At 43.1% G+C, this 26,303-nt stretch overlaps 1 protein-coding gene across 2 annotated transcripts; it reads right to left on the bottom strand.

Annotated features, from left to right (window-relative positions):
* Positions 1-2,417: 2,417 nt before the first annotated feature.
* On the bottom strand, positions 2,418-26,244 carry wdr36 (WD repeat domain 36). Of its 2 annotated transcripts, XM_063888768.1 has the most exons (22): positions 25,983-26,244; positions 25,575-25,602; positions 25,330-25,430; positions 19,147-19,264; positions 17,474-17,606; positions 16,950-17,004; positions 16,610-16,742; positions 16,353-16,528; positions 16,140-16,260; positions 14,299-14,364; positions 13,872-13,961; positions 8,067-8,209; positions 7,868-7,982; positions 7,627-7,792; positions 7,175-7,283; positions 7,015-7,094; positions 6,830-6,937; positions 6,486-6,717; positions 6,282-6,398; positions 6,122-6,203; positions 2,749-2,933; positions 2,418-2,615 (listed from the first exon to the last, which is right to left on the bottom strand). In XM_063888768.1, the coding sequence occupies exons 1-22, from the start codon at positions 26,124-26,126 to the stop codon at positions 2,466-2,468; spliced, it is 2,652 nt and encodes an 883-aa protein (XP_063744838.1). In that variant the 5' UTR covers positions 26,127-26,244; the 3' UTR covers positions 2,418-2,465. The 2 variants fall into 2 exon arrangements, with proteins under 2 accessions (XP_063744838.1, XP_063744839.1); XM_063888769.1 differs by lacking the exon at positions 25,330-25,430 and having other exon boundaries at positions 25,983-26,082.
* Positions 26,245-26,303: the final 59 nt, after the last annotated feature.

Genomic DNA, 26,303 nt, shown 5'->3' with positions numbered 1-26,303 from the left:
ATAATAATAATACTGTAATCAATAATCATAATAATACTGTAATCAATAATAATAATAATAATGTAATCAATAATAATAATAATACTGTAATCAATAATAATAATAATACTGTAATCAATAATAATAATAATACTGTAATCAATAATAATAATAATACTGTAATCAATAATAATAATAATAATGTAATCAATAATAATAATAATGTAATCAATAATAATACTGTAATCAATAATAATAATAATACTGTAATCAATAATAATAATAATACTGTAATCAATAATAATAATAATACTGTAATCAATAATAATAATGTAATCAATAATAATAATAATAATACTGTAATCAATAATAATAATAATACTGTAATCAATAATAATAATAATAACACTGTAATCAATAATAATAATACTGTAATTAATAATAATAATAATAATACTGTAATCAATAATAATAATAATAATAATGTAATCAATAATAATACTACTGTAATCAATAATAATAATACTGTAATCAATAATAATAATACTGTAATTAATAATAATAATAATAATACTGTAATCAATAATAATAATAATACTGTAATCAATAATAATAATAATGTAATCAATAATAATACTACTGTAATCAATAATAATAATAATAATAATACTGTAATCAATAATAATAATAATACTGTAATCAATAATAATAATAATACTGTAATCAATAATAATAATAATAACACTGTAATCAATAATAATAATACTGTAATTAATAATAATAATAATAATAATACTGTAATCAATAATAATAATAATAATAATGTAATCAATAATAATAATACTGTAATCAATAATAAAAATACTGTAATCAATAATAATAATACTACTGTAATCAATAATAATAATAAAATAATGTAATTAATAATAATAATACTGTAATCAATAATAATAATAAAATAATGTAATTAATAATAATAATAATGTAATCAATAATAATAATAATAATGTAATCAATAATAATAATACTGTAATTAATAATAATACTACTGTAATCAATAATAATAATAATACTGTAATCAATAATAATAATACTGTAATCAATAATAATAATACTGTAATCAATAATAATAATAATACTGTAATCAATAATAATACTGTAATCAATAATAATAATACTGTAATCAATAATAATAATACTGTAATCAATAATAATAATACTGTAATCAATAATAATAATACTGTAATCAATAATAATAATAATACTGTAATCAATAATAATAATACTGTAATCAATAATAATACTGTAATCAATAATAATAATAATACTGTAATCAATAATAATAATACTGTAATCAATAATAATACTGTAATCAATAATAATAATAATACTGTAATCAATAATAATAATACTGTAATCAATAATAATAATAAAAATACTGTAATCAATAATAATAATAATACTGTAATCAATAATCATAATAATACTGTAATCAATAATAATAATACTGTAATCAATAATAATAATAATACTGTAATCAATAATAATAATAATACTGTAATCAATAATAATAATAATACTGTAATCAATAATAATAAAAATACTGTAATCAATAATAATAATACTGTAATCAATAATCAATAACACTGTAATCAATAATAATAATACTGTAATCAATAATAATAATAACAACACTGTAATCAATAATAATAACACTGTAATCAATAATCAATAATAATAACACTGTAATCAATGGGAGGTTTGTTCATTAAAATTCGAATCATACTCCAACGGTTGATGACTTAAATTATACTGACTTCGCATCGACTATTTAGGAAACAGAAAAATATCATTTGCATAATAATTTGGAACGCGGTGTAAAGCTGCTAGAATGGACCAGCCAATCACCGGACTTGAGTCCAACAGAACATCTATGGAAAGAACTACAGAGTTCATAGAAGAGGCCCACGGAACCTCCAAGAACTGAAGACCATTTGGAAGAATGGACCAAAATCACACCTGAGCGTGAGACTGGTTTCTCCATACAGGAGGCGTCTTGGAGCTGTCATTACCAACAGAGGCTTTTGTACCAAGGATTAAATACATGTCAGTAAGCGTGTTCAGTATTTTCCCCTGTGTCATTCCATTTCAATACACATCACTTCATCTATGGACAGCTATGGTTTGATTCTTTGCATGGGTTGTTACCGACAGCTGATGAACATCTGATCGACAGCACCTTCAGAGATAGATTAATATAATATTTATTTTACCCGCTGTGTACACACACACATATTGAGTAAATGTACTTAGTTACTTTACACCGCTGCTTAAAGTAATATAGCTAAAGTTCGGTTTGATTCTAGTATTGATCTGTAGTAAAAAACATCAGAACAGGAAATATGAAATAATTCAGTTTAGAAGAATAAAAACAAACAGAGGATCAACACATTTTATTACAATGCTGCCGTGTGTGTGTGTGTGTATCACAGCAGTGCACTCTTAGCATATGACAGCAAACACATTGATTGGTCGAAAGACGTGCGTAGCTCCGCCCAGCCTGCCTCCAGCCTATTGGAGAGGTTGAGTAACGCTGCCATGGCAACAGAGTCCTGAGACAGGGAGCGCAGGTGCAGCTGAAAGACAGAAGTTTTTCACAATAAAAGTCTGGAGATCATTCTCCTGAGCTGGTGCAGAGCGGTTTGGATTTCCACTTCCATAGAGGTGCAGGACCTTTATTTTGAAAGCATTAAATACCTTCAGGCTTACCTTCAGGAAAAGCCCCAGGTAACCCTGTGCTAGGTCAAAGTCCCGCCCACTAGCCAGCATGCTGTCAATCATCTGGATGAAGGCGGGCAGCAGGCTGGCCCCGCCCCCTGGTGATGTCAGAGAGGTGATCTCCAGGGAGACCGCCGCAGGTCCACAATCCTTCAGGAGACGCAGCGGGCGCTCAACTGCAAGGAAAGAGAGAGACTCCACGCTATTACTTTACCTTAATCAGAAGAACACGTTTAGTTTTGACAAACTTTAATATTTAGATCAAATAAACCCAAAATAAAAACATTTCATTCCTTTAAATTATAAAAACTATATACCGATATAATATCAAACTGACCGGACGGTCCTGATAAACATTATATCATTATTATTGTTACTATTATTATCATTATCATTGTTATTGTTATTATTATTACTATTACTGTTATTATTATTATTATTATCGTTATTGTTATTATTATTACTATTACTGTTATTATTATTATTGTTATTATTATTATTATTGTTATCGTTATTATTATTATTATTATTATCATTGTTATTGTTATTATTATTACTATTACTGTTATTATTATTATTGTTATTATTATTTGAAGACCTACAGGAATAGATTTAGTACATTATTAAAGACTTGATTTAAAGAAATTCTAAAATATTTGATCATCAAGGAAGATGAGAGGGAAGATGAGAGGGAAGATGAGAGGGAAGGTGAGAGGGATGGTGAGAGGGAAGATGAGAGGGAAGATGAGAGGGAAGATGAGAGGGAAGGTGAGAGGGAAGGTGAGAGGGAAGGTGAGAGGGAAGATGAGAGGGAAGATGAGAGGGAAGGTGAGAGGGAAGATGAGAGGGAAGGTGAGAGGGAAGGTGAGAGGGAAGATGAGAGGGAAGATGAGAGGGAAGGTGAGAGGGATGGTGAGAGGGAAGATGAGAGGGAAGATGAGAGGGAAGATGAGAGGGATGATGAGAGGGAAGGTGAGAGGGAAGGTGAGAGGGAAGATGAGAGGGAAGATGAGAGGGAAGATGAGAGGGAAGATGAGAGGGATGATGAGAGGGAAGATGAGAGGGAAGATGAGAGGGAAGGTGAGAGGGAAGGTGAGAGGGAAGGTGAGAGGAAGGTGAGAGGGAAGGTGAGAGGGAAGGTGAGAGGGATGGTGAGAGGGATGATGAGAGGGAAGATGAGAGGGAAGATGAGAGGGAAGATGAGAGGGAAGGTGAGAGGGAAGGTGAGAGGGAAGATGAGAGGGAAGATGAGAGGGAAGGTGAGAGGGAAGGTGAGAGGGAAGGTGAGAGGGATGGTGAGAGGGATGATGAGAGGGAAGATGAGAGGGAAGATGAGAGGGAAGATGAGAGGGAAGGTGAGAGGGAAGGTGAGAGGGAAGGTGAGAGGGAAGGTGAGAGGGAAGGTGAGAGGGAAGGTGAGAGGGAAGGTGAGAGGGAAGGTGAGAGGGAAGGTGAGAGGGAAGGTGAGAGGGAAGGTGAGAGGGAAGGTGAGAGGGAAGGTGAGAGGGATGATGAGAGGGAAGATGAGAGGGAAGATGAGAGGGAAGATGAGAGGGAAGATGAGAGGGATGATGAGAGGGATGATGAGAGGGAAGGTGAGGGAAGGTGAGAGGGATGGTGGAGGGATGATGAGAGGGATGATGAGAGGGAGATGAGAGGGAAGATGAGAGGGAGATGAGAGGGAAGATGAGAGGGAAGATGAGAGGGAAGATGAGAGGGAAGATGAGAGGGAAGATGAGAGGGAAGATGAGAGGGATGATGAGAGGAGATGAGAGGGATGATGAGAGGGAAGATGAGAGGGAAGAGTGAGAGGGAAGATGAGAGGGAAGATGAGAGGGAAGATGAGAGGGAAGATGAGAGGAAGATGAGAGGAAGATGAGAGGGAAGATGAGAGGGAAGATGAGAGGGAAGATGAGAGGAAGATGAGAGGGAAGATGAGAGGGAAGATGAGAGGGAAGATGAGAGGGAAGATGAGAGGGAAGATGAGAGGGAAGATGAGAGGGAAGATGAGAGGGAAGATGAGAGGGAAGATGAGAGGAAGATGAGAGGGAAGATGAGAGGGAAGATGAGAGGGAAGATGAGAGGGAAGATGAGAGGGATGATGAGAGGGAAGATGAGAGGGAAGATGAGAGGGAAGATGAGGGGAAGATGAGAGGGAAGATGAGAGGGAAGATGAGAGGGAGATGAGAGGGAAGATGAGAGGGAAGATAGAGGATGATGAGAGGGATGATGAGAGGGAAGATGAGAGGGAAGGATGAGAGGGATGATGAGAGGGAAGGTGAGAGGGAAGGTGAGAGGGAAGGTGAGAGGGAAGATGAGAGGGAAGAGAGGAAGATGAGAGGAAGGTGAGAGGGAAGATGAGAGGGAAGATGAGAGGGAAGATGAGAGGGAAGATGAGAGGGAAGATGAGAGGGATGATGAGAGGGATGATGAGAGGGAAGGTGAGAGGGAAGATGAGAGGGATGATGAGAGGGATGATGAGAGGGAAGATGAGAGGGAAGATGAGAGGGATGGTGAGAGGGATGGTGAGAGGGATGATGAGAGGGATGATGAGAGGGATGATGAGAGGAAGATGAGAGGAAGATGAGAGGGAAGATGAGAGGGAAGGTGAGAGGGAAGGTGAGAGGGAAGATGAGAGGGAAGATGAGAGGGAAGGTGAGAGGGAAGATGAGAGGGAAGATGAGAGGGAAGATGAGAGGGAAGATGAGAGGGAAGATGAGAGGGAAGGTGAGAGGGAAGGTGAGAGGAAGGTGAGCGGGAAGGTGAGAGGGAAGATGAGAGGGAAGGTGAGAGGGAAGGTGAGAGGGAAGATGAGAGGGATGATGAGAGGGAAGATGAGAGGGAAGATGAGAGGGATGATGAGAGGGAAGATGAGAGGGAAGATGAGAGGGAAGGTGAGAGGGAAGGTGAGAGGGAAGATGAGAGGGATGATGAGAGGGAAGATGAGAGGGAAGGTGAGAGGGAAGATGAGAGGGAAGGTGAGAGGGAAGATGAGAGGGATGATGAGAGGGATGATGAGAGGGAAGATGAGAGGGAAGATGAGAGGGAAGGTGAGAGGGAAGATGAGAGGGAAGATGAGAGGGAAGATGAGAGGGAAGATGAGAGGGAAGATGAGAGGGAAGATGAGAGGGAAGATGAGAGGGAAGATGAGAGGGAAGATGAGAGGGAAGATGAGAGGGAAGGTGAGAGGGAAGATGAGAGGGAAGATGAGAGGGAAGATGAGAGGGAAGATGAGAGGGAAGATGAGAGGGAAGATGAGAGGGAAGGTGAGAGGGAAGGTGAGAGGGAAGATGAGAGGGAAGATGAGAGGGAAGGTGAGAGGGATGGTGAGAGGGAAGGTGAGAGGGAAGATGATCAGACTCACAGGATCTGGTCTGCAGAGCGGACTCCAGGTCAGAGGTGAACTCAGAGCGCTGACTCAGCAGAGCCGAGCCCAGCAGCCGAGACTGAAACAACAACAACAATCAACATCAGCTGCATTATGTCTGTGTATTCTCGTTATCAGACCCTCAGCATCTACATACCTGTGTTTCTTCTGTTGCCGTGGGCGACGTGAATCGAGGCGTGAGCCCGGTAACTGTCGGCAGGAAGAACGGAGCGGCCGCCGGAGCAGCAGGGGGGGCCACGGGCTTATTCCTCCTCTAACACACACACACACACACACACACAAAACCTGTAGTAGAGTTCTGACTGTGTGTAGCTTGTTTACCTGAACAGGTGCGACTCACCTTGATGGCGTCCAGGTGCATCAGACTCTTCCACCTGGACTCCGGCAGTAGGGAGAGCGTCACTAGCTCCGCCCCCAGCTGCTCAGCGGACTCGTACGCATCATCAAACTCCTCTGATGTGACTTCCTGTTCTGAAGCATCTGCCTTGACTCCTGGCAGCGTCTCCTCTGACGGCAGGAAGTCAGCCGGGAGGGGGCGGAGTCCGACGGGCCCACACAGGCTCTTATTGGTCCTGAGGAGGAGAGAAGCACTGTGATTGGCTGCTGGAGCTCCCTGCAGAACTGAGAGATACATGCATTAAACATATTAATGAATATGAATCCTGAGATGTGATTGGTTCAGACCAGAGGTAAACGCCCAGACTGTCGACGTGCGTCGTAACCAGGAAGTCTCCGGTCGGTGACAGCGACATGCTCGTCGGCGCCATGGCAACCAGGAAACAGTCGACCAGACTGAAGAAGAGATAGAGGTTCCTGTCAACGCGTCACTGAACAATAAAGTTAAATCATCTGGACTGTTCCATTCTTACCATCCGGAGGGGAGGTCCCAGGTACGGATGGTGCAGTCCATCGCCGCGGTAACCAACCAGCGGCCGTCAGGGCTGAAAGTCTATCAAGAGAAAACAGAGTTAGCGCCGTTAGCTATTACTGAGCATCAGGTTGTTAGCGTGTTAGCTTTCCTGTACTCGCCATGTCGTTGATGTTACCGTGATGACCGGCAAACTTCCTGATGACCCGTCTAGTTTCTATGTCAACAACCAGCAGCGTGAAGTCGTCCAGCGCTAATGCTAACATCCCGCTAACATGAAAGAAACAACACTGTTAGCATGCTAACAGCTAACTACGTGTGTCTGCATAGCAACATCAGAATCACAGGTCATTGACAAGTTTACACAAACAAGGAATATAAACACAAACAACAGAAACTATGTAAAAAAGAGTATTTATATATATAGTATTTGCACCACATTTAATTTAAATTGAAATATAAATAAAGAACCTGAAAAACTGAAAGACTGAATATTTCAGAGAGCTGAACTCGGCTCAACGTAAAGAACATGTTGTTCACATGACGTGCGTTAATGCATCATGTTTGTGTAGAGGACCATGTGTGAAGGTAACACATGCTAACCGTTAGCTACCTGTCTCTGTGTAGCATCATGCTAGCTGGCGCAGCAGGTAGCTTCAGCTCCTCCTCCTGCTTCCTGGTCTTGAAGCGCCAGAACTTGAGCAGCCAATCAGAGCCTGCGGTAAGGGTCAGCTGATTCAGGGTCTCTGTGGCGATGCCTCGCACCGCCCCAGTGTGAGCTGAGGGAGAAAGGGGGTGGGGTTAACTACGGAGAGACACACAGAACGGGCCAATCACAGAGCAGGTGAACGTACCTCTGTCCCCCCCAAACCCCCCGCGGTGCAGGCCGGACTGCAGGTTGTAGACATCGACGCGGCCGCTTGACGATCCAATCACAGCAAAGTTACCACAGGAAGTGATGTCGACAGCCTGGGGAACAGAAACAGGAAGTCACATGACCATGAGAGCGTAAGGGGAGGAGCTTAGTCACTGTGGTGTATAAAGAGGCGTTACCGTGGCGACTCCAGTCCTGTGCTCGGCCGGCGGCTGCAGGTGGTGAGCTCCCATGGTGCACCGCTGGTAGTTCCACGTGGTGGTTGCTAGGCGACCGCGATGACACGCCACGATGCCGTCCCAGTCCGACTGATGAGCAGCAGCTGTCAATCAGAGGGTTAATAAACCCCCCCACTTCGTTATGTAAAGCTAACAGAGTGAAGTAAACTCCTGTATGTAGTTCACATGTAGTACACATGTAGTTCAGTCTGACAAAAGACGTGATATAGAGTTCAACGGTAATAAAGGAGCCGTTTCCTGTAGGTGTCCTGTATGTGTCCTGTATGTGTCCTGTATGTGTCCTGTAGGTTTCCTGTATGTGTCCTGTATGTGACTTGTAGGTGTCCTGTAGGTGTCCTGTATGTGTCCTGTAGGTGTCCTGTAGGTGTCCTGTAGGTGTCCTGTAGGTGTCCTGTAGGTTTCCTGTATGTGTCCTGTAGGTGTCCTGTATGAGTCCTGTAGGTGTCCTGTAGGTGTCCTGTAGGTTTCCTGTATGTGTCCTGTATGTGTCCTGTATGAGTCCTGTAGGTGTCCTGTATGTGTCCTGTATGAGTCCTGTATGAGTCCTGTATGTGTCCTGTAGGTGTCCTGTAGGTGTCCTGTAGGTGTCCTGTAGGTGTCCTGTATGTGTCCTGTATGTGTCCTGTAGGTGTCCTGTATGTGTCCTGTATGTGTCCTGTAGGTGTCCTGTAGGTGTCCTGTAGGTGTCCTGTAGGTTTCCTGTATGTGTCCTGTATGTGTCCTGTATGTGTCCTGTATGTGTCCTGTATGTGTCCTGTATGTGTCCTGTAGGTTTCCTGTATGTGTCCTGTAGGTTTCCTGTAGGTGTCCTGTAGGTGTCCTGTATGTGTCCTGTAGGTTTCCTGTATGTGTCCTGTATGTGTCCTGTATGTGTCCTGTATGTGTCCTGTATGTGTCCTGTATGTGTCCTGTATGTGTCCTGTAGGTGTCCTGTAGGTGTCCTGTATGTGTCCTGTAGGTGTCCTGTATGTGTCCTGTATGTGTCCTGTATGTGTCCTGTAGGTTTCCTGTATGTGTCCTGTATGTGTCCTGTAGGTGTCCTGTAGGTTTCCTGTATGTGTCCTGTATGTGTCCTGTATGTGTCCTGTATGTGTCCTGTATGTGTCCTGTATGTGTCCTGTAGGTTTCCTGTATGTGTCCTGTATGTGTCCTGTAGGTGTCCTGTAGGTGTCCTGTAGGTGTCCTGTATTCGTCCTGTATGTGTCCTGTATGTGTCCTGTAGGTTTCCTGTATGTGTCCTGTAGGTGTCCTGTAGGTGTCCTGTATTCGTCCTGTATGTGTCCTGTATGTGTCCTGTAGGTTTCCTGTATTCGTCCTGTAGGTTTCCTGTAGGTGTCCTGTAGGTGTCCTGTAGGTGTCCTGTAGCTGTCCTGTATGTGTCCTGTATGTTTCCTGTATGTGTCCTGTAGGTGTCCTGTATTCGTCCTGTATGTGTCCTGTATGTGTCCTGTATTCGTCCTGTAGGTTTCCTGTATTCGTCCTGTATGTGTCCTGTATGTGTCATGTATGTGTCATGTATGTGTCCTGTATTCGTCCTGTATGTGTCCTGTATGTGTCCTGTATTCGTCCTGTAGGTTTCCTGTATTCGTCCTGTATGTGTCCTGTAGGTGTCCTGTAGGTGTCCTGTAGGTGTCCTGTAGGTGTCCTGTAGGTGTCCTGTAGGTGACTTGTAGGTGTCCTGTATGTGTCCTGTATGAGTCCTGTATGTGTCCTGTAGGTGTCCTGTAGGTGTCCTGTAGGTGTGCTGTAGGTGTGCTGTAGGTGTGCTGTAGGTGTCCTATATGTGTCCTGTAAGAGTCCTGTATGTGTCCTGTATGTGTCCTGTAGGTGTCCTGTAGGTGTCCTGTAGGTGTCCTGTAGGTGTCCTGTAGGTGTCCTGTAGGTGTCCTGTATGAGTCCTGTAGGTGTCCTGTAGGTGTCCTGTAGGTTTCCTGTAGGTTTCCTGTAGGTGTCCTGTAGGTGTCCTGTATGTGTCCTGTATGTGTCCTGTATGTGTCCTGTATGTGTCCTGTATGTGTCCTGTAGGTGTCCTGTAGGTGTCCTGTATGTGTCCTGTATGTGTCCTGTATGTGTCCTGTAGGTGACTTGTAGGTGTCCTGTAGGTGTCATGTAGGTGTCCTGTAGGTGTCCTGTAGGTGTCCTGTAGGTGTCCTGTAGGTGTCCTGTATGTGTCATGTAGGTTTCCTGTAGGTTTCCTGTAGGTTTCCTGTATGTGTCCTGTATGTGTCATGTAGGTGTCCTGTAGGTGTCCTGTAGGTGTCCTGTAGGTGTCCTGTAGGTGTCCTGTAGGTGTCCTGTAGGTGTCCTGTATGTGTCCTGTATGTGTCCTGTAGGTGACTTGTAGGTGTCCTGTAGGTTTCCTGTAGGTGTCCTGTATGTGTCCTGTATGTGTCCTGTAGGTGTCCTGTAGGTGTCCTGTAGGTGTCCTGTATGAGTCCTGTATGAGTCCTGTAGGTGTCCTGTATGTGTCCTGTAGGTTTCCTGTAGGTGTCCTGTATGAGTCCTGTATGTGTCCTGTAGGTGTCCTGTAGGTGTCCTGTAGGTTTCCTGTAGGTTTCCTGTATGTGTCCTGTATGTGTCCTGTATGTGTCCTGTATGAGTCCTGTATGAGTCCTGTATGTGTCCTGTAAGTGTCCTGTATGTGTCCTGTATGAGTCCTGTATGTGTCCTGTAGGTTTCCTGTATGTGTCCTGTATGAGTCCTGTATGAGTCCTGTATGAGTCCTGTATGAGTCCTGTATGAGTCCTGTATGAGTCCTGTAGGTGTCCTGTAGGTGTCCTGTAGGTGTCCTGTAGGTGTCCTGTAGGTGTCCTGTAGGTGTCCTGTATTCGTCCTGTAGGTGTCCTGTATTCGTCCTGTAGGTTTCCTGTATGTGTCCTGTAGGTGTCCTGTATGTGTCCTGTATTCGTCCTGTATTCGTCCTGTATTCGTCCTGTATTCGTCCTGTATGTGTCCTGTATGTGTCCTGTAGGTGTCCTGTAGGTGTCCTGTAGGTGTCCTGTAGGTGTCCTGTATTCGTCCTGTAGGTGTCCTGTATGTGTCCTGTATGTGTCCTGTAGGTTTCCTGTATTCGTCCTGTAGGTTTCCTGTATGTGTCCTGTAGGTGTCCTGTATGTGTCCTGTAGGTTTCCTGTATTCGTCCTGTAGGTTTCCTGTATGTGTCCTGTAGGTGTCCTGTAGGTGTCCTGTAGCTGTCCTGTATGTGTCCTGTATGTTTCCTGTATGTGTCCTGTAGGTGTCCTGTATTCGTCCTGTATTCGTCCTGTATGTGTCCTGTATGTGTCCTGTATGTGTCCTGTATTCGTCCTGTAGGTTTCCTGTATTCGTCCTGTATGTGTCCTGTATGTGTCCTGTATGTGTCCTGTATTCGTCCTGTAGGTTTCCTGTATTCGTCCTGTATGTGTCCTGTATGTGTCATGTATGTGTCCTGTATGTGTCCTGTATGTGTCCTGTATGTGTCCTGTATTCGTCCTGTAGGTTTCCTGTATTCGTCCTGTATGTGTCATGTATGTGTCCTGTAGGTGTCCTGTAGGTGTCCTGTATGTGTCCTGTAGGTGTCCTGTAGGTGTCCTGTATGTGTCCTGTAGGTGTCCTGTAGGTGTGCTGTAGGTGTGCTGTAGGTGTGCTGTAGGTGTCCTGTATGTGTCCTGTATGTGTCCTGTATGTGTCCTGTATGTGTCCTGTATGTGTCCTGTAGGTGTCCTGTAGGTGTCCTGTAGGTGTCCTGTAGGTGTCCTGTATGAGTCCTGTAGGAGTCCTGTATGTGTCCTGTAGGTTTCCTGTAGGTGTCCTGTAGGTGTCCTGTAGGTGTCCTGTAGGTGTCCTGTATGTGTCCTGTATGTGTCCTGTATGTGTCCTGTATGTGTCCTGTAGGTTTCCTGTAGGTGTCCTGTAGGTGTCCTGTATGTGTCCTGTAGGTGTCCTGTATGTGTCCTGTATGTGTCCTGTATGTGTCCTGTATGTGTCCTGTATGAGTCCTGTATGTGTCCTGTAGGTTTCCTGTATGTGTCCTGTAGGTTTCCTGTAGGTGTCCTGTATGTGTCCTGTATGTGTCCTGTAGGTGTCCTGTATGTGTCCTGTATGTGTCCTGTATGTGTCCTGTATGTGTCCTGTATGTGTCCTGTATGAGTCCTGTATGTGTCCTGTAGGTTTCCTGTAGGTGTCCTGTAGGTGTCCTGTAGGTGTCCTGTATGTGTCCTGTAGGTGTCCTGTAGGTGTCCTGTAGGTGTCCTGTAGGTGTCCTGTAGGTGTCCTGTATGAGTCCTGTATGTGTCCTGTATGTGTCCTGTATGTGTCCTGTATGAGTCCTGTATGTGTCCTGTAGGTGTCCTGTAGGTGTCCTGTAGGTGTCCTGTATGTGTCCTGTATGTGTCCTGTATGTGTCCTGTATGTGTCCTGTATGTATCCTGTATGTATCCTGTAGGTGTCCTGTAGGTGTCCTGTAGGTGTCCTGTAGGTGTCCTGTATGTGTCCTGTATGTGTCCTGTAGGTTTCCTGTATGTGTCCTGTAGGTGTCCTGTAGGTGTCCTGTAGGTTTCCTGTATGTGTCCTGTAGGTGTCCTGTATGTGTCCTGTATTCGTCCTGTATGTGTCCTGTATGTGTCCTGTAGGTTTCCTGTATTCGTCCTGTAGGTTTCCTGTATGTGTGCTGTAGGTGTCCTGTAGGTGTCCTGTATGTGTCCTGTAGGTGTCCTGTATGTTTCCTGTATGTGTCCTGTAGGTGTCCTGTATTCGTCCTGTATTTGTCCTGTATTTGTCCTGTATGTGTCCTGTATGTGTCCTGTATGTGTCCTGTATTCGTCCTGTATTCGTCCTGTATGTGTCCTGTATTCGTCCTGTATGTGTCCTGTAGGTGTCCTGTATGTGTCCTGTATGTGTCCTGTATTCGTCCTGTATGTGTCCTGTAGGTGTCCTGTATGTGTCATGTATGTGTCCTGTATGTGTCCTGTATGTGTCCTGTATTCGTCCTGTAGGTTTCCTGTATTCGTCCTGTATGTGTCCTGTATGTGTCATGTATGTGTCCTGTATGTGTCCTGTATGTGTCCTGTATGTGTCCTGTATTCGTCCTGTATGTGTCCTGTATTCGTCCTGTATGTGTCCTGTATTCGTCCTGTATGTGTCCTGTATGTGTCCTGTATTCGTCCTGTAGGTTTCCTGTATTCGTCCTGTATGTGTCCTGTATGTGTCATGTATGTGTCCTGTATGTGTCCTGTATTCGTCCTGTAGGTTTCCTGTATTCGTCCTGTATGTGTCCTGTATGTGTCATGTATGTGTCCTGTATGTGTCCTGTATGTGTCCTGTATTCGTCCTGTATGTGTCCTGTATTCGTCCTGTATGTGTCCTGTATGTGTCCTGTATGTGTCCTGTATGTGTCCTGTATGTGTCCTGTATTCGTCCTGTATGTGTCCTGTATTCGTCCTGTATGTGTCCTGTATTCGTCCTGTATGTGTCCTGTATTCGTCCTGTATGTGTCCTGTATGTGTCATGTATGTGTCCTGTATGTGTCCTGTATTCGTCCTGTAGGTTTCCTGTATTCGTCCTGTATGTGTCCTGTATGTGTCATGTATGTGTCCTGTATGTGTCCTGTATGTGTCCTGTATGTGTCCTGTATTCGTCCTGTATGTGTCCTGTATTCGTCCTGTATGTGTCCTGTATTCGTCCTGTATTCGTCCTGTATGTGTCCTGTATGTGCTCTATATTTGATCTATACGTGTTCCGTATGTATGTAGTTCTGAGAGCGCCCACCAGAGGACAGCGCAGTGATGGCGGGGAGACGCAGCTGCTCGTACGACAGACCCTTTTTCTTCTTCTGCTCCTTCTTCTTGTTGATGGAACCTGAATACACACACACACACACACACACACACACACACACACACACACACACACACACACACACACACACACACACACACACACACACACACACACACACACACACACACACACACACACACACACACACACACACACACACACACACACACACACACACACACACACACACACACACACACACACACACACACACACACACACACACACACACACACACACACACACACACACACACACACACACACACACACACACACACACACACACACACACACGTGTTAAAACACACACACACACACACGTCATGTGATCAGAGTTTGGTTGAAGGACTGACCGTGACCCAGGTTCTTGTTGAAGCGCTCATGCACTGTGGAGAAGGACTGCAGTGTGCCGTCTTGACCTGCAGGGGGCGGCAAACACCCAACTCACTATATATATAGATATATACACACACACACACACACATATATATACATATATATACACATCATATCATAAGATAGGAGCCATCTTGTGACCGCATATGCTTGCAAGCTTAGTACCATCCTCACACCGCTTGAACGATCTCCCCCTCTATATACACACACACATATATGTACACACACACCCAACTCACTGTATACAGTGGGGCAAAAAAGTATTTAGTCAGCCACCAATTGTGTAAGTTCTCCCATTTAAAAAGATGAGAGAGGCCTGTCATTGTAATCATAGGTATACCTCAACTATGAGAGACAGAATGGGGGAAACAGTCCAGAAATCACATTGTAGGATTTTAAAGAATTCATTTCAAATGATTGTGGAAAATAAGTATTTGGTCAATAACAAAAGTTCATCTCAATACTTTGTTATATACCCTTTGTTGGCAATGACAGAGGTCAAAGGTTTTCTGTAAGTCTTCACAAGGTTTCCACACTGTTGCTGGTATTTTGGCCCATTCCTCCATGCAGATCTCCTCTAAAGCAGGGATGTTTTGGGGCTGTCGCTGGGCAACACGGACTTTCAACTCCCTCCAAAGATTTTCTATGGGGTTGAGATCTGGAGACTGGCTAGGCCACTCCAGGACCTTGAAATGCTTCTTACGAAGCCACTCCTTCGTTGCCCTGGCGGTGTGTTTGGGATCACTGTCATGCTGAAAGACCCAGCCACGCTTCATCTTCAGTGCCCTTGCTGATGGAAGGAGGTTTTCACTCAAAACCTCACGATACATGGCCCCATTCATTCTTTCCTTTACACGGATCAGTCGTCCTGGTCCCTTTGCAGAAAAACAGCCCCAAAGCATGATGTTTCCACCCCCATGCTTCACAGTAGGTATGGTGTTCTTTGGATGCAACTCTGCATTCTTTCTCCTCCAAACACGACGAGCTGAGTTTTTACCAAAAAGTTCTATTTTGGTTTCATCTGACCATATGACATTCTCCCAATCCTCTTCTGGATCATCCAAATGCCCTCTAGCAAACTTCAGACGGGCCTGGACATGTACTGGCTTAAGCAGGGGGACACGTCTGGAACTGCAGGATGGAAGTCCCTGGCGGCGTAGTGTGTTACTGATGGTAGCCTCTGTTACTTTGGTCCCAGCTCTCTGCAGGTCATTCACTAGGTCCCCCCGTGTGGTTCTGGGATTTTTGCTCACCGTTCTTGTGATCATTTTGACCCCACGGGGTGAGATCTTGCAGTTTCTAATAATTGCTCCCACAGTTGATTTCTTCGCCCCAAGCTGCTTACCTATTGCACATTCAGTTTTATGTTTTTCACCCTATGATGAAAATTACAGGCCTCTCTCATCTTTTTAAATGGGAGAACTTACACAATTGGTGGCTGACTAAATACTTTTTTGCCCCACTGTATGTGCACACATACACACACATATATATATACACATGTAATAAGTTGAACTTCTATAGCGCCTTTCTAGGTACCCACGGCTGCTTTGCATGTTGTGAGGACAGACAGAAAACAATAACAGAAAGAAGAATAGAGTAAATAAAATAGAAACAGAAATGGCAGCTGTGGTAGAAGAACTGGAGTGAGGTGAGTTAGTGGTCTGAGGCTACGGTGAAGAGGTGAGTTTTTAGTGCAGATTTGAAGATGTCCAGGGAGGCAGCGTTTCGGATGTATACATATATTTATAAATGTATATGAAAAATAACTATCAGTTGTTGTAATAATTGTTGTTACCGGCACTGAGGATGTTTTTGCCATCGTTGCCGTGGTGACGGATGGTGGTGGGTGGGGCACTGTGTCCCTGACGACACCGCAGCAACCGAGCTCCGCCCCCCTCCTGGTCAAATATCCACACCTGAGGAAACATTGATCATTACCACCTGTTAACTCCCACTACCCTCTATAACCGGAACAATATATTATTGTTGTTGTTGTTGTTGGTGTGACCTTGATGGCGTTGTCGGCCCCGTTGGTGATCAGCAGCGGCTCGCCGTGCAGGAAGGTTGCCGCGGCGACGGCGGTGCTGTGGGCGTGTCTCTGCTGAGTCACCAGCTGACGGCGCTCCAGATCCCAGAATGCAATGTGGCCCTGCGGACTGCCGGACGCCAGGATGGGGGAGCCGTCTGCAGAGAGACCAAATCTATATTAACCCTGAATCCTGTGGGAGCCACACAGCTAGCAGTAACTCAGAGACCCAGCTGTACCTGTCCTGAAAGCAAGCGAGCTGATTGGTCCCCAGTCCTGCGTGAAGCTCATCAGCGTCTCGTCCAATCGGATGTTGTGAATGATGATACGCCCCGTCGCCGTGCCAACTCCGACCACGTCCACAGCGGGACTCTGGGAAATAAAATCTCATTTGTTATTAAACTGATGAAAAAAGTGATGTGAAATTTTCAAAATAAAAGCATTTAAAATTAAACACTTACAATAAAATACAATAACATTCTGTTACTGGTTTATAATATTTGACAGGAGAATATATTATCATACGTTGTTTCATCACAGCTGTCACACCGCATATATTAATTAATAATGAGTGCTGACCTGCTGCAAAGCGGTGACCCCTGCCGACCAGCCCGGGAACGTGAACAATAATTTACTGAAGAAAAAACCAACATTAAATCCAGAGAACAAATTATACATACATTTATATATTATAACATGTAAGAGACAGCTGGAGAAAAGCGCTATAATGAACCTGCAGAGTAGACCCTGAACGCACCACCACGTCACTGTATACCCTGAACGTATCACCACGTCACTGTATACCCTGAACGCACCACCACGTCACTGTATACCCTGAACGCATCACCATGACACTACAGACCCTGAACGCATCACCATGTCACTGTATACCCTGAACGCATCACCATGTCACTACAGACCCATGTCACTGTAGACCCTGAATGCATCACCATGTCACTGTAGACCCTGAATGCATCACCATGTCACTGTAGATCCTGAACGCATCACCATGTCACTGCAGACCCTGAACACATCACTAAAGACCTGCAGGTTAATGAAAGAACTGTAAAGTAAATCTGATCAGCTGATGCTAACATGCTAACCTGGTCTTGATGTTCCACAGCTGCAATGCACCCTGGGAGCTCCCCAGAAGCACCTTGTTCAGGTATGTGCTTGGGTGCATCATGGCGGACACAGCAAAGGAGGCGGAGTCAAACTGCAGCCGCAGGTAGACGTCTGAGGAAAGCAAGGCATGATGGGTAACAGGTCACATGATGGGTAACAGGTCACATGATGGGTAACAGGTCACATGATGGGTAACAGGTCACATGATGGGTAACAGGTCACATGAACATGATGGGTAACAGGTCACATGATGGGTAACAGGTCACATGATGCATGATGGGTAACAGGTCACATGAACATGATGGGTAACAGGTCACATGATGCATGATGGGTAACAGGTCACATGATGCATGATGGGTAACAGGTCACATGATGCATGATGGGTAACAGGTCACATGATGCATGATGGGTAACAGGTCACATGAACATGATGGGTAACAGGTCACATGAACATGATGGGCAATAGGTCACATGATGCATGATGGGTAACAGGTCACATGATGCATGATGGGTAACAGGTCACATGATGCATGATGGGTAACAGGTCACATGATGGGTAACAGCTCACATGAAGCATGATGGGTAACAGCTCACATGATGCATGATGGGTAACAGGTCACATGATGCATGATGGGTAACAGGTCACATGATGCATGATGGGTAACAGGTCACATGATGCATGATGGGTAACAGGTCACATGAACATGATGGGCAATAGGTCACATGATGCATGATGGGTAACAGGTCACATGATGCATGATGGGTAACAGGTCACATGATGCATGATGGGTAACAGGTCACATGATGCATGATGGGTAACAGGTCACATGAACATGATGGGCAATAGGTCACATGATGCATGATGGGTAACAGGTCACATGAACATGATGGGCAATAGGTCACATGAACATGATGGGTAACAGGTCACATGAACATGATGGGTAACAGGTCACATGATGCATGATGGGTAACAGGTCACATGATGCATGATGGGTAACAGGTCACATGAACATGATGGGCAATAGGTCACATGATGCATGATGGGTAACAGGTCACATGATGGGTAACAGCTCACATGATGCATGATGGGTAACAGGTCACATGATGCATGATGGGTAACAGGTCACATGATGCATGATGGGCAATAGGTCACATGATGCATGATGGGTAACAGGTCACATGAACATGATGGGTAACAGGTCACATGATGCATGATGGGTAACAGGTCACATGAACATGATGGGCAATAGGTCACATGATGCATGATGGGTAACAGGTCACATGATGCATGATGGGTAACAGGTCACATGAACATGATGGGTAACAGGTCACATGATGCATGATGGGTAACATGTCACATGATGGGTAACAGGTCACATGATGGGTAACAGGTCCCGTGATGGGTAACAGGTCACATGATGGGTAACAGGTCACATGAACATGATGGGTAACAGGTCACATGAACATGATGGGTAACAGGTCACATGATGGGTAATAGGTCACATGAACATGATGGGTAACAGGTCACATGAACATGATGGGTAACAGGTCACATGATGGGTAACAGGTTACATGAACATGATGGGTAACAGGTCACATGATGGGTAACAGGTCACATGATGGGTAACAGGTCACATGAAGCAGCACTCACCCCCCCCCTGCACGTCCCACACGATGACATCACTGCCAGCATCAGCTGAGATCAGCTGATCGCCCAGAGGAAGCAGCAGGCGCACTTCCTTATGGTGTCCGCGGTAACACATCACCACCTGGACAGGGAGCAGAGAGGGTCAAAATACATCTCATCTCCTTGTGCTTTTTATATTCAAACAAGAGGAAATAAATACTTCAATAAAGTTACAGACGTTGTTGCAGCGTCAGGTTTAAATAAAGTTACAGACGTTGTTGCAGCGTCAGGTTTAAATAAAGTTAAAGACGTTGTTGCAGCGTCAGGTTTAAATAAAGTTACAGACGTTGTTGCAGCGTCAGGTTTAAATAAAGTTACAGACGTTGTTGCAGCGTCAGGTTTAAATAAAGTTACAGACGTTGTTGCAGCGTCAGGTTTAAATAAAGTTAAAGACGTTGTTGCAGCGTCAGGTTTAAATAAAGTTACAGACGTTGTTGCAGCGTCAGGTTTAAATAAAGTTAAAGACGTTGTTGCAGCGTCAGGTTTAAATAAAGTTACAGACGTTGTTGCAGCGTCAGGTTTAAATAAAGTTACAGACGTTGTTGCAGCGTCAGGTTTAAATAAAGTTACAGACGTTGTTGCAGCATCAGATTTAAATAAAGTTAAAGACGTTGTTGCAGCATCAGGTTTAAATAAAGTTACAGACGTTGTTGCAGCGTCAGGTTTAAATAAAGTTACAGACGTTGTTGCAGCGTCAGGTTTAAATAAAGTTACAGACGTTGTTGCAGCGTCAGGTTTAAATAAAGTTACAGACGTTGTTGCAGCGTCAGGTTTAAATAAAGTTACAGACGTTGTTGCAGCGTCAGGTTTAAATAAAGTTACAGACGTTGTTGCAGCGTCAGGTTTAAATAAAGTTACAGACGTTGTTGCAGCGTCAGGTTTAAATAAAGTTACAGACGTTGTTGCAGCGTCAGGTTTAAATAAAGTTACAGACGTTGTTGCAGCGTCAGGTTTAAATAAAGTTACAGACGTTGTTGCAGCGTCAGGTTTAAATAAAGTTACAGACGTTGTTGCAGCGTCAGGTTTAAATAAAGTTACAGACGTTGTTGCAGCGTCAGGTTTAAATAAAGTTACAGACGTTGTTGCAGCGTCAGGTTTAAATAAAGTTACAGACGTTGTTGCAGCGTCAGGTTTAAATAAAGTTACAGACGTTGTTGCAGCGTCAGGTTTAAATAAAGTTACAGACGTTGTTGCAGCGTCAGGTTTAAATAAAGTTACAGACGTTGTTGCAGCGTCAGGTTTAAATAAAGTTACAGACGTTGTTGCAGCGTCAGGTTTAAATAAAGTTACAGACGTTGTTGCAGCGTCAGGTTTAAATAAAGTTAAAGACGTTGTTGCAGCGTCAGGTTTAAATAAAGTTACAGACGTTGTTGCAGCGTCAGGTTTAAATAAAGTTACAGACGTTGTTGCAGCGTCAGGTTTAAATAAAGTTAAAGACGTTGTTGCAGCGTCAGGTTTAAATAAAGTTACAGACGTTGTTGCAGCGTCAGGTTTAAATAAAGTTACAGACGTTGTTGCAGCGTCAGGTTTAAATAAAGTTAAAGACGTTGTTGCAGCGTCAGGTTTAAATAAAGTTACAGACGTTGTTGCAGCGTCAGGTTTAAATAAAGTTACAGACGTTGTTGCAGCGTCAGGTTTAAATAAAGTTACAGACGTTGTTGCAGCGTCAGGTTTAAATAAAGTTACAGACGTTGTTGCAGCGTCAGGTTTAAATAAAGTTACAGACGTTGTTGCAGCGTCAGGTTTAAATAAAGTTACAGACGTTGTTGCAGCGTCAGGTTTAAATAAAGTTACAGACGTTGTTGCAGCGTCAGGTTTAAATAAAGTTACAGACGTTGTTGCAGCGTCAGGTTTAAATAAAGTTACAGACGTTGTTGCAGCGTCAGGTTTAAATAAAGTTACAGACGTTGTTGCAGCGTCAGGTTTAAATAAAGTTACAGACGTTGTTGCAGCGTCAGGTTTAAATAAAGTTACAGACGTTGTTGCAGCGTCAGGTTTAAATAAAGTTACAGACGTTGTTGCAGCGTCAGGTTTAAATAAAGTTACAGACGTTGTTGCAGCGTCAGGTTTAAATAAAGTTACAGACGTTGTTGCAGCGTCAGGTTTAAATAAAGTTACAGACGTTGTTGCAGCGTCAGGTTTAAATAAAGTTACAGACGTTGTTGCAGCGTCAGGTTTAAATAAAGTTACAGACGTTGTTGCAGCGTCAGGTTTAAATAAAGTTAAAGACGTTGTTGCAGCGTCAGGTTTAAATAAAGTTACAGACGTTGTTGCAGCGTCAGGTTTAAATAAAGTTACAGACGTTGTTGCAGCGTCAGGTTTAAATAAAGTTACAGACGTTGTTGCAGCGTCAGGTTTAAATAAAGTTAAAGACGTTGTTGCAGCGTCAGGTTTAAATAAAGTTACAGACGTTGTTGCAGCGTCAGGTTTAAATAAAGTTACAGACGTTGTTGCAGCGTCAGGTTTAAATAAAGTTACAGACGTTGTTGCAGCGTCAGGTTTAAATAAAGTTACAGACGTTGTTGCAGCGTCAGGTTTAAATAAAGTTACAGACGTTGTTGCAGCGTCAGGTTTAAATAAAGTTACAGACGTTGTTGCAGCGTCAGGTTTAAATAAAGTTACAGACGTTGTTGCAGCGTCAGGTTTAAATAAAGTTACAGACGTTGTTGCAGCGTCAGGTTTAAATAAAGTTACAGACGTTGTTGCAGCGTCAGGTTTAAATAAAGTTAAAGACGTTTAAATAAAGTTACAGACGTTGTTGCAGCGTCAGGTTTAAATAAAGTTACAGACGTTGTTGCAGCGTCAGGTTTAAATAAAGTTACAGACGTTGTTGCAGCGTCAGGTTTAAATAAAGTTAAAGACGTTGTTGCAGCGTCAGGTTTAAATAAAGTTACAGACGTTGTTGCAGCGTCAGGTTTAAATAAAGTTACAGACGTTGTTGCAGCGTCAGGTTTAAATAAAGTTACAGACGTTGTTGCAGCGTCAGGTTTAAATAAAGTTACAGACGTTGTTGCAGCGTCAGGTTTAAATAAAGTTACAGACGTTGTTGCAGCGTCAGGTTTAAATAAAGTTACAGACGTTGTTGCAGCGTCAGGTTTAAATAAAGTTAAAGACGTTTAAATAAAGTTACAGACGTTGTTGCAGCGTCAGGTTTAAATAAAGTTACAGACGTTGTTGCAGCGTCAGGTTTAAATAAAGTTACAGACGTTGTTGCAGCGTCAGGTTTAAATAAAGTTAAAGACGTTGTTGCAGCGTCAGGTTTAAATAAAGTTACAGACGTTGTTGCAGCGTCAGGTTTAAATAAAGTTACAGACGTTGTTGCAGCGTCAGGTTTAAATAAAGTTACAGACGTTGTTGCAGCGTCAGGTTTAAATAAAGTTAAAGACGTTGTTGCAGCGTCAGGTTAAATAAAGTTACAGACGTTGTTGCAGCGTCAGGTTTAAATAAAGTTACAGACGTTGTTGCAGCGTCAGGTTTAAATAAAGTTACAGACGTTGTTGCAGCGTCAGGTTTAAATAAAGTTACAGACGTTGTTGCAGCGTCAGGTTTAAATAAAGTTACAGACGTTGTTGCAGCGTCAGGTTTAAATAAAGTTACAGACGTTGTTGCAGCGTCAGGTTTAAATAAAGTTACAGACGTTGTTGCAGCGTCAGGTTTAAATAAAGTTACAGACGTTGTTGCAGCGTCAGGTTTAAATAAAGTTACAGACGTTGTTGCAGCGTCAGGTTTAAATAAAGTTAAAGACGTTGTTGCAGCGTCAGGTTTAAATAAAGTTACAGACGTTGTTGCAGCGTCAGGTTTAAATAAAGTTACAGACGTTGTTGCAGCGTCAGGTTTAAATAAAGTTACAGACGTTGTTGCAGCGTCAGGTTTAAATAAAGTTACAGACGTTGTTGCAGCGTCAGGTTTAAATAAAGTTACAGACGTTGTTGCAGCGTCAGGTTTAAATAAAGTTACAGACGTTGTTGCAGCGTCAGGTTTAAATAAAGTTACAGACGTTGTTGCAGCGTCAGGTTTAAATAAAGTTACAGACGTTGTTGCAGCGTCAGGTTTAAATAAAGTTACAGACGTTGTTGCAGCGTCAGGTTTAAATAAAGTTACAGACGTTGTTGCAGCGTCAGGTTTAAATAAAGTTACAGACGTTGTTGCAGCGTCAGGTTTAAATAAAGTTACAGACGTTGTTGCAGCGTCAGGTTTAAATAAAGTTACAGACGTTGTTGCAGCGTCAGGTTTAAATAAAGTTACAGACGTTGTTGCAGCGTCAGGTTTAAATAAAGTTACAGACGTTGTTGCAGCGTCAGGTTTAAATAAAGTTACAGACGTTGTTGCAGCGTCAGGTTTAAATAAAGTTACAGACGTTGTTGCAGCGTCAGGTTTAAATAAAGTTACAGACGTTGTTGCAGCGTCAGGTTTAAATAAAGTTACAGACGTTGTTGCAGCGTCAGGTTTAAATAAAGTTACAGACGTTGTTGCAGCGTCAGGTTTAAATAAAGTTACAGACGTTGTTGCAGCGTCAGGTTTAAATAAAGTTACAGACGTTGTTGCAGCGTCAGGTTTAAATAAAGTTACAGACGTTGTTGCAGCGTCAGGTTTAAATAAAGTTACAGACGTTGTTGCAGCGTCAGGTTTAAATAAAGTTACAGACGTTGTTGCAGCGTCAGGTTTAAATAAAGTTACAGACGTTGTTGCAGCGTCAGGTTTAAATAAAGTTACAGACGTTGTTGCAGCGTCAGGTTTAAATAAAGTTACAGACGTTGTTGCAGCGTCAGGTTTAAATAAAGTTACAGACGTTGTTGCAGCGTCAGGTTTAAATAAAGTTACAGACGTTGTTGCAGCGTCAGGTTTAAATAAAGTTACAGACGTTGTTGCAGCGTCAGGTTTAAATAAAGTTACAGACGTTGTTGCAGCGTCAGGTTTAAATAAAGTTACAGACGTTGTTGCAGCGTCAGGTTTAAATAAAGTTACAGACGTTGTTGCAGCGTCAGGTTTAAATAAAGTTACAGACGTTGTTGCAGCGTCAGGTTTAAATAAAGTTACAGACGTTGTTGCAGCGTCAGGTTTAAATAAAGTTACAGACGTTGTTGCAGCGTCAGGTTTAAATAAAGTTACAGACGTTGTTGCAGCGTCAGGTTTAAATAAAGTTACAGACGTTGTTGCAGCGTCAGGTTTAAATAAAGTTACAGACGTTGTTGCAGCGTCAGGTTTAAATAAAGTTACAGACGTTGTTGCAGCGTCAGGTTTAAATAAAGTTACAGACGTTGTTGCAGCGTCAGGTTTAAATAAAGTTACAGACGTTGTTGCAGCGTCAGGTTTAAATAAAGTTAAAGACGTTGTTGCAGCGTCAGGTTTAAATAAAGTTACAGACGTTGTTGCAGCGTCAGGTTTAAATAAAGTTACAGACGTTGTTGCAGCGTCAGGTTTAAATAAAGTTACAGACGTTGTTGCAGCGTCAGGTTTAAATAAAGTTACAGACGTTGTTGCAGCGTCAGGTTTAAATAAAGTTACAGACGTTGTTGCAGCGTCAGGTTTAAATAAAGTTACAGACGTTGTTGCAGCGTCAGGTTTAAATAAAGTTAAAGACGTTGTTGCAGCGTCAGGTTTAAATAAAGTTAAAGACGTTGTTGCAGCGTCAGGTTTAAATAAAGTTAAAGACGTTGTTGCAGCGTCAGGTTTAAATAAAGTTACAGACGTTGTTGCAGCGTCAGGTTTAAATAAAGTTACAGACGTTGTTGCAGCGTCAGGTTTAAATAAAGTTACAGACGTTGTTGCAGCGTCAGGTTTAAATAAAGTTACAGACGTTGTTGCAGCGTCAGGTTTAAATAAAGTTACAGACGTTGTTGCAGCGTCAGGTTTAAATAAAGTTACAGACGTTGTTGCAGCGTCAGGTTTAAATAAAGTTACAGACGTTGTTGCAGCGTCAGGTTTAAATAAAGTTACAGACGTTGTTGCAGCGTCAGGTTTAAATAAAGTTACAGACGTTGTTGCAGCGTCAGGTTTAAATAAAGTTAAAGACGTTGTTGCAGCGTCAGGTTTAAATAAAGTTACAGACGTTGTTGCAGCGTCAGGTTTAAATAAAGTTACAGACGTTGTTGCAGCGTCAGGTTTAAATAAAGTTACAGACGTTGTTGCAGCGTCAGGTTTCCTTGCCTCTTTGTTCCGGGCGAAGGCGCTAATGAGGCGTCCTGCAGCGGCGAACACCAACATCCTGTCTGACGCCAAACAGCTGATGTCATCGCTCAGACTGTTACCTAGGCAACAACCACAGGACATACAGCAGCCAATCAGAAAGCAGAAGTCTCAGTACATAATTTACAGCAGCCAATCAGAGAGCAGAACTCTAACCAGCAGAGTTGAATCGTTTTAAATGTAATATGATGTGTAAATAAACTCACTGACGGAGACGATGCCCAACCTGTTCACCTGGAGAGCAAACAAACAAACACGAATAAACACGTTATGGAAATAAATAGAGGGAATAAATGTGTGTGTGTGTGTGGGGGGGGGGGGGGGGGGCTGATACAGAAGGGGCGGGACTTCGTCCAGAAGCAACTGATATTATATATAATATAACTGAATGATATGATTTCATAGTTCACATCTGATTTAAATATAATCCATTTACATATTCAATTATCTGACCAGTTGTTTTCAGGGCTTCACTTTGATGTCAATAAAGTTCTGATTTAATTTAACCGGAACCAGCGGCTGACACGAGACTAAAACATCACATAAACAATGCAAAATAAACAATATTAAATACAATTAATAAATAATAGTAAATATAAAGACTCTGTTCTTACATTATATGTGTGGAAGCACTTCCCGGCCGCTGTGACCAGGTAGAACTCGCGGTGCTTCTTGTGGTACCGGAGCGCGTGCGGCACGTGGTTGGAGTAGAGAGCGAGGACCCGGAATCCAGAGAATAAAACGCTGCCGCCCGGCATGGCGGGAAACACCGGGTACCGGAAGGTTTACCGGAGCGAGAAGTTAACGGAGAGAGAAGCTACAGGAAAACAGTCCGGAGACACGCTGCGGAGGAAAACACATGGAGAACAACTAGGAACTGAGTCCGACTGGAAACAGTAGCACGAAGGTTCCGCTCTGCCGGAAGAGGCGGATAC

The sequence above is a fragment of the Eleginops maclovinus genome, chromosome 8 (assembly GCF_036324505.1).
Source record: "Eleginops maclovinus isolate JMC-PN-2008 ecotype Puerto Natales chromosome 8, JC_Emac_rtc_rv5, whole genome shotgun sequence".
Classification (NCBI taxonomy): domain Eukaryota; kingdom Metazoa; phylum Chordata; class Actinopteri; order Perciformes; family Eleginopidae; genus Eleginops; species Eleginops maclovinus.
This window is presented reverse-complemented; position numbering and strand designations above follow the sequence as displayed.

Excerpts from the sequence above, each read along its gene's own strand:
- wdr36 (XM_063888768.1), bottom strand. The coding sequence starts at position 26,126 with ATGCCGGGCGGCAGCGTTTTATTCTCTGGATTCCGGGTCCTCGCTCTC. Across the intron at positions 25,431-25,574 it reads GTTGGGCATCGTCTCCGTCA|GTAACAGTCTGAGCGATGAC; the intron begins GTGAGTTTATTT and ends GTTGTTGCCTAG. Across the intron at positions 7,983-8,066 it reads ACAGGACTGGAGTCGCCACG|GCTGTCGACATCACTTCCTG; the intron begins GTAACGCCTCTT and ends TCTGTTCCCCAG.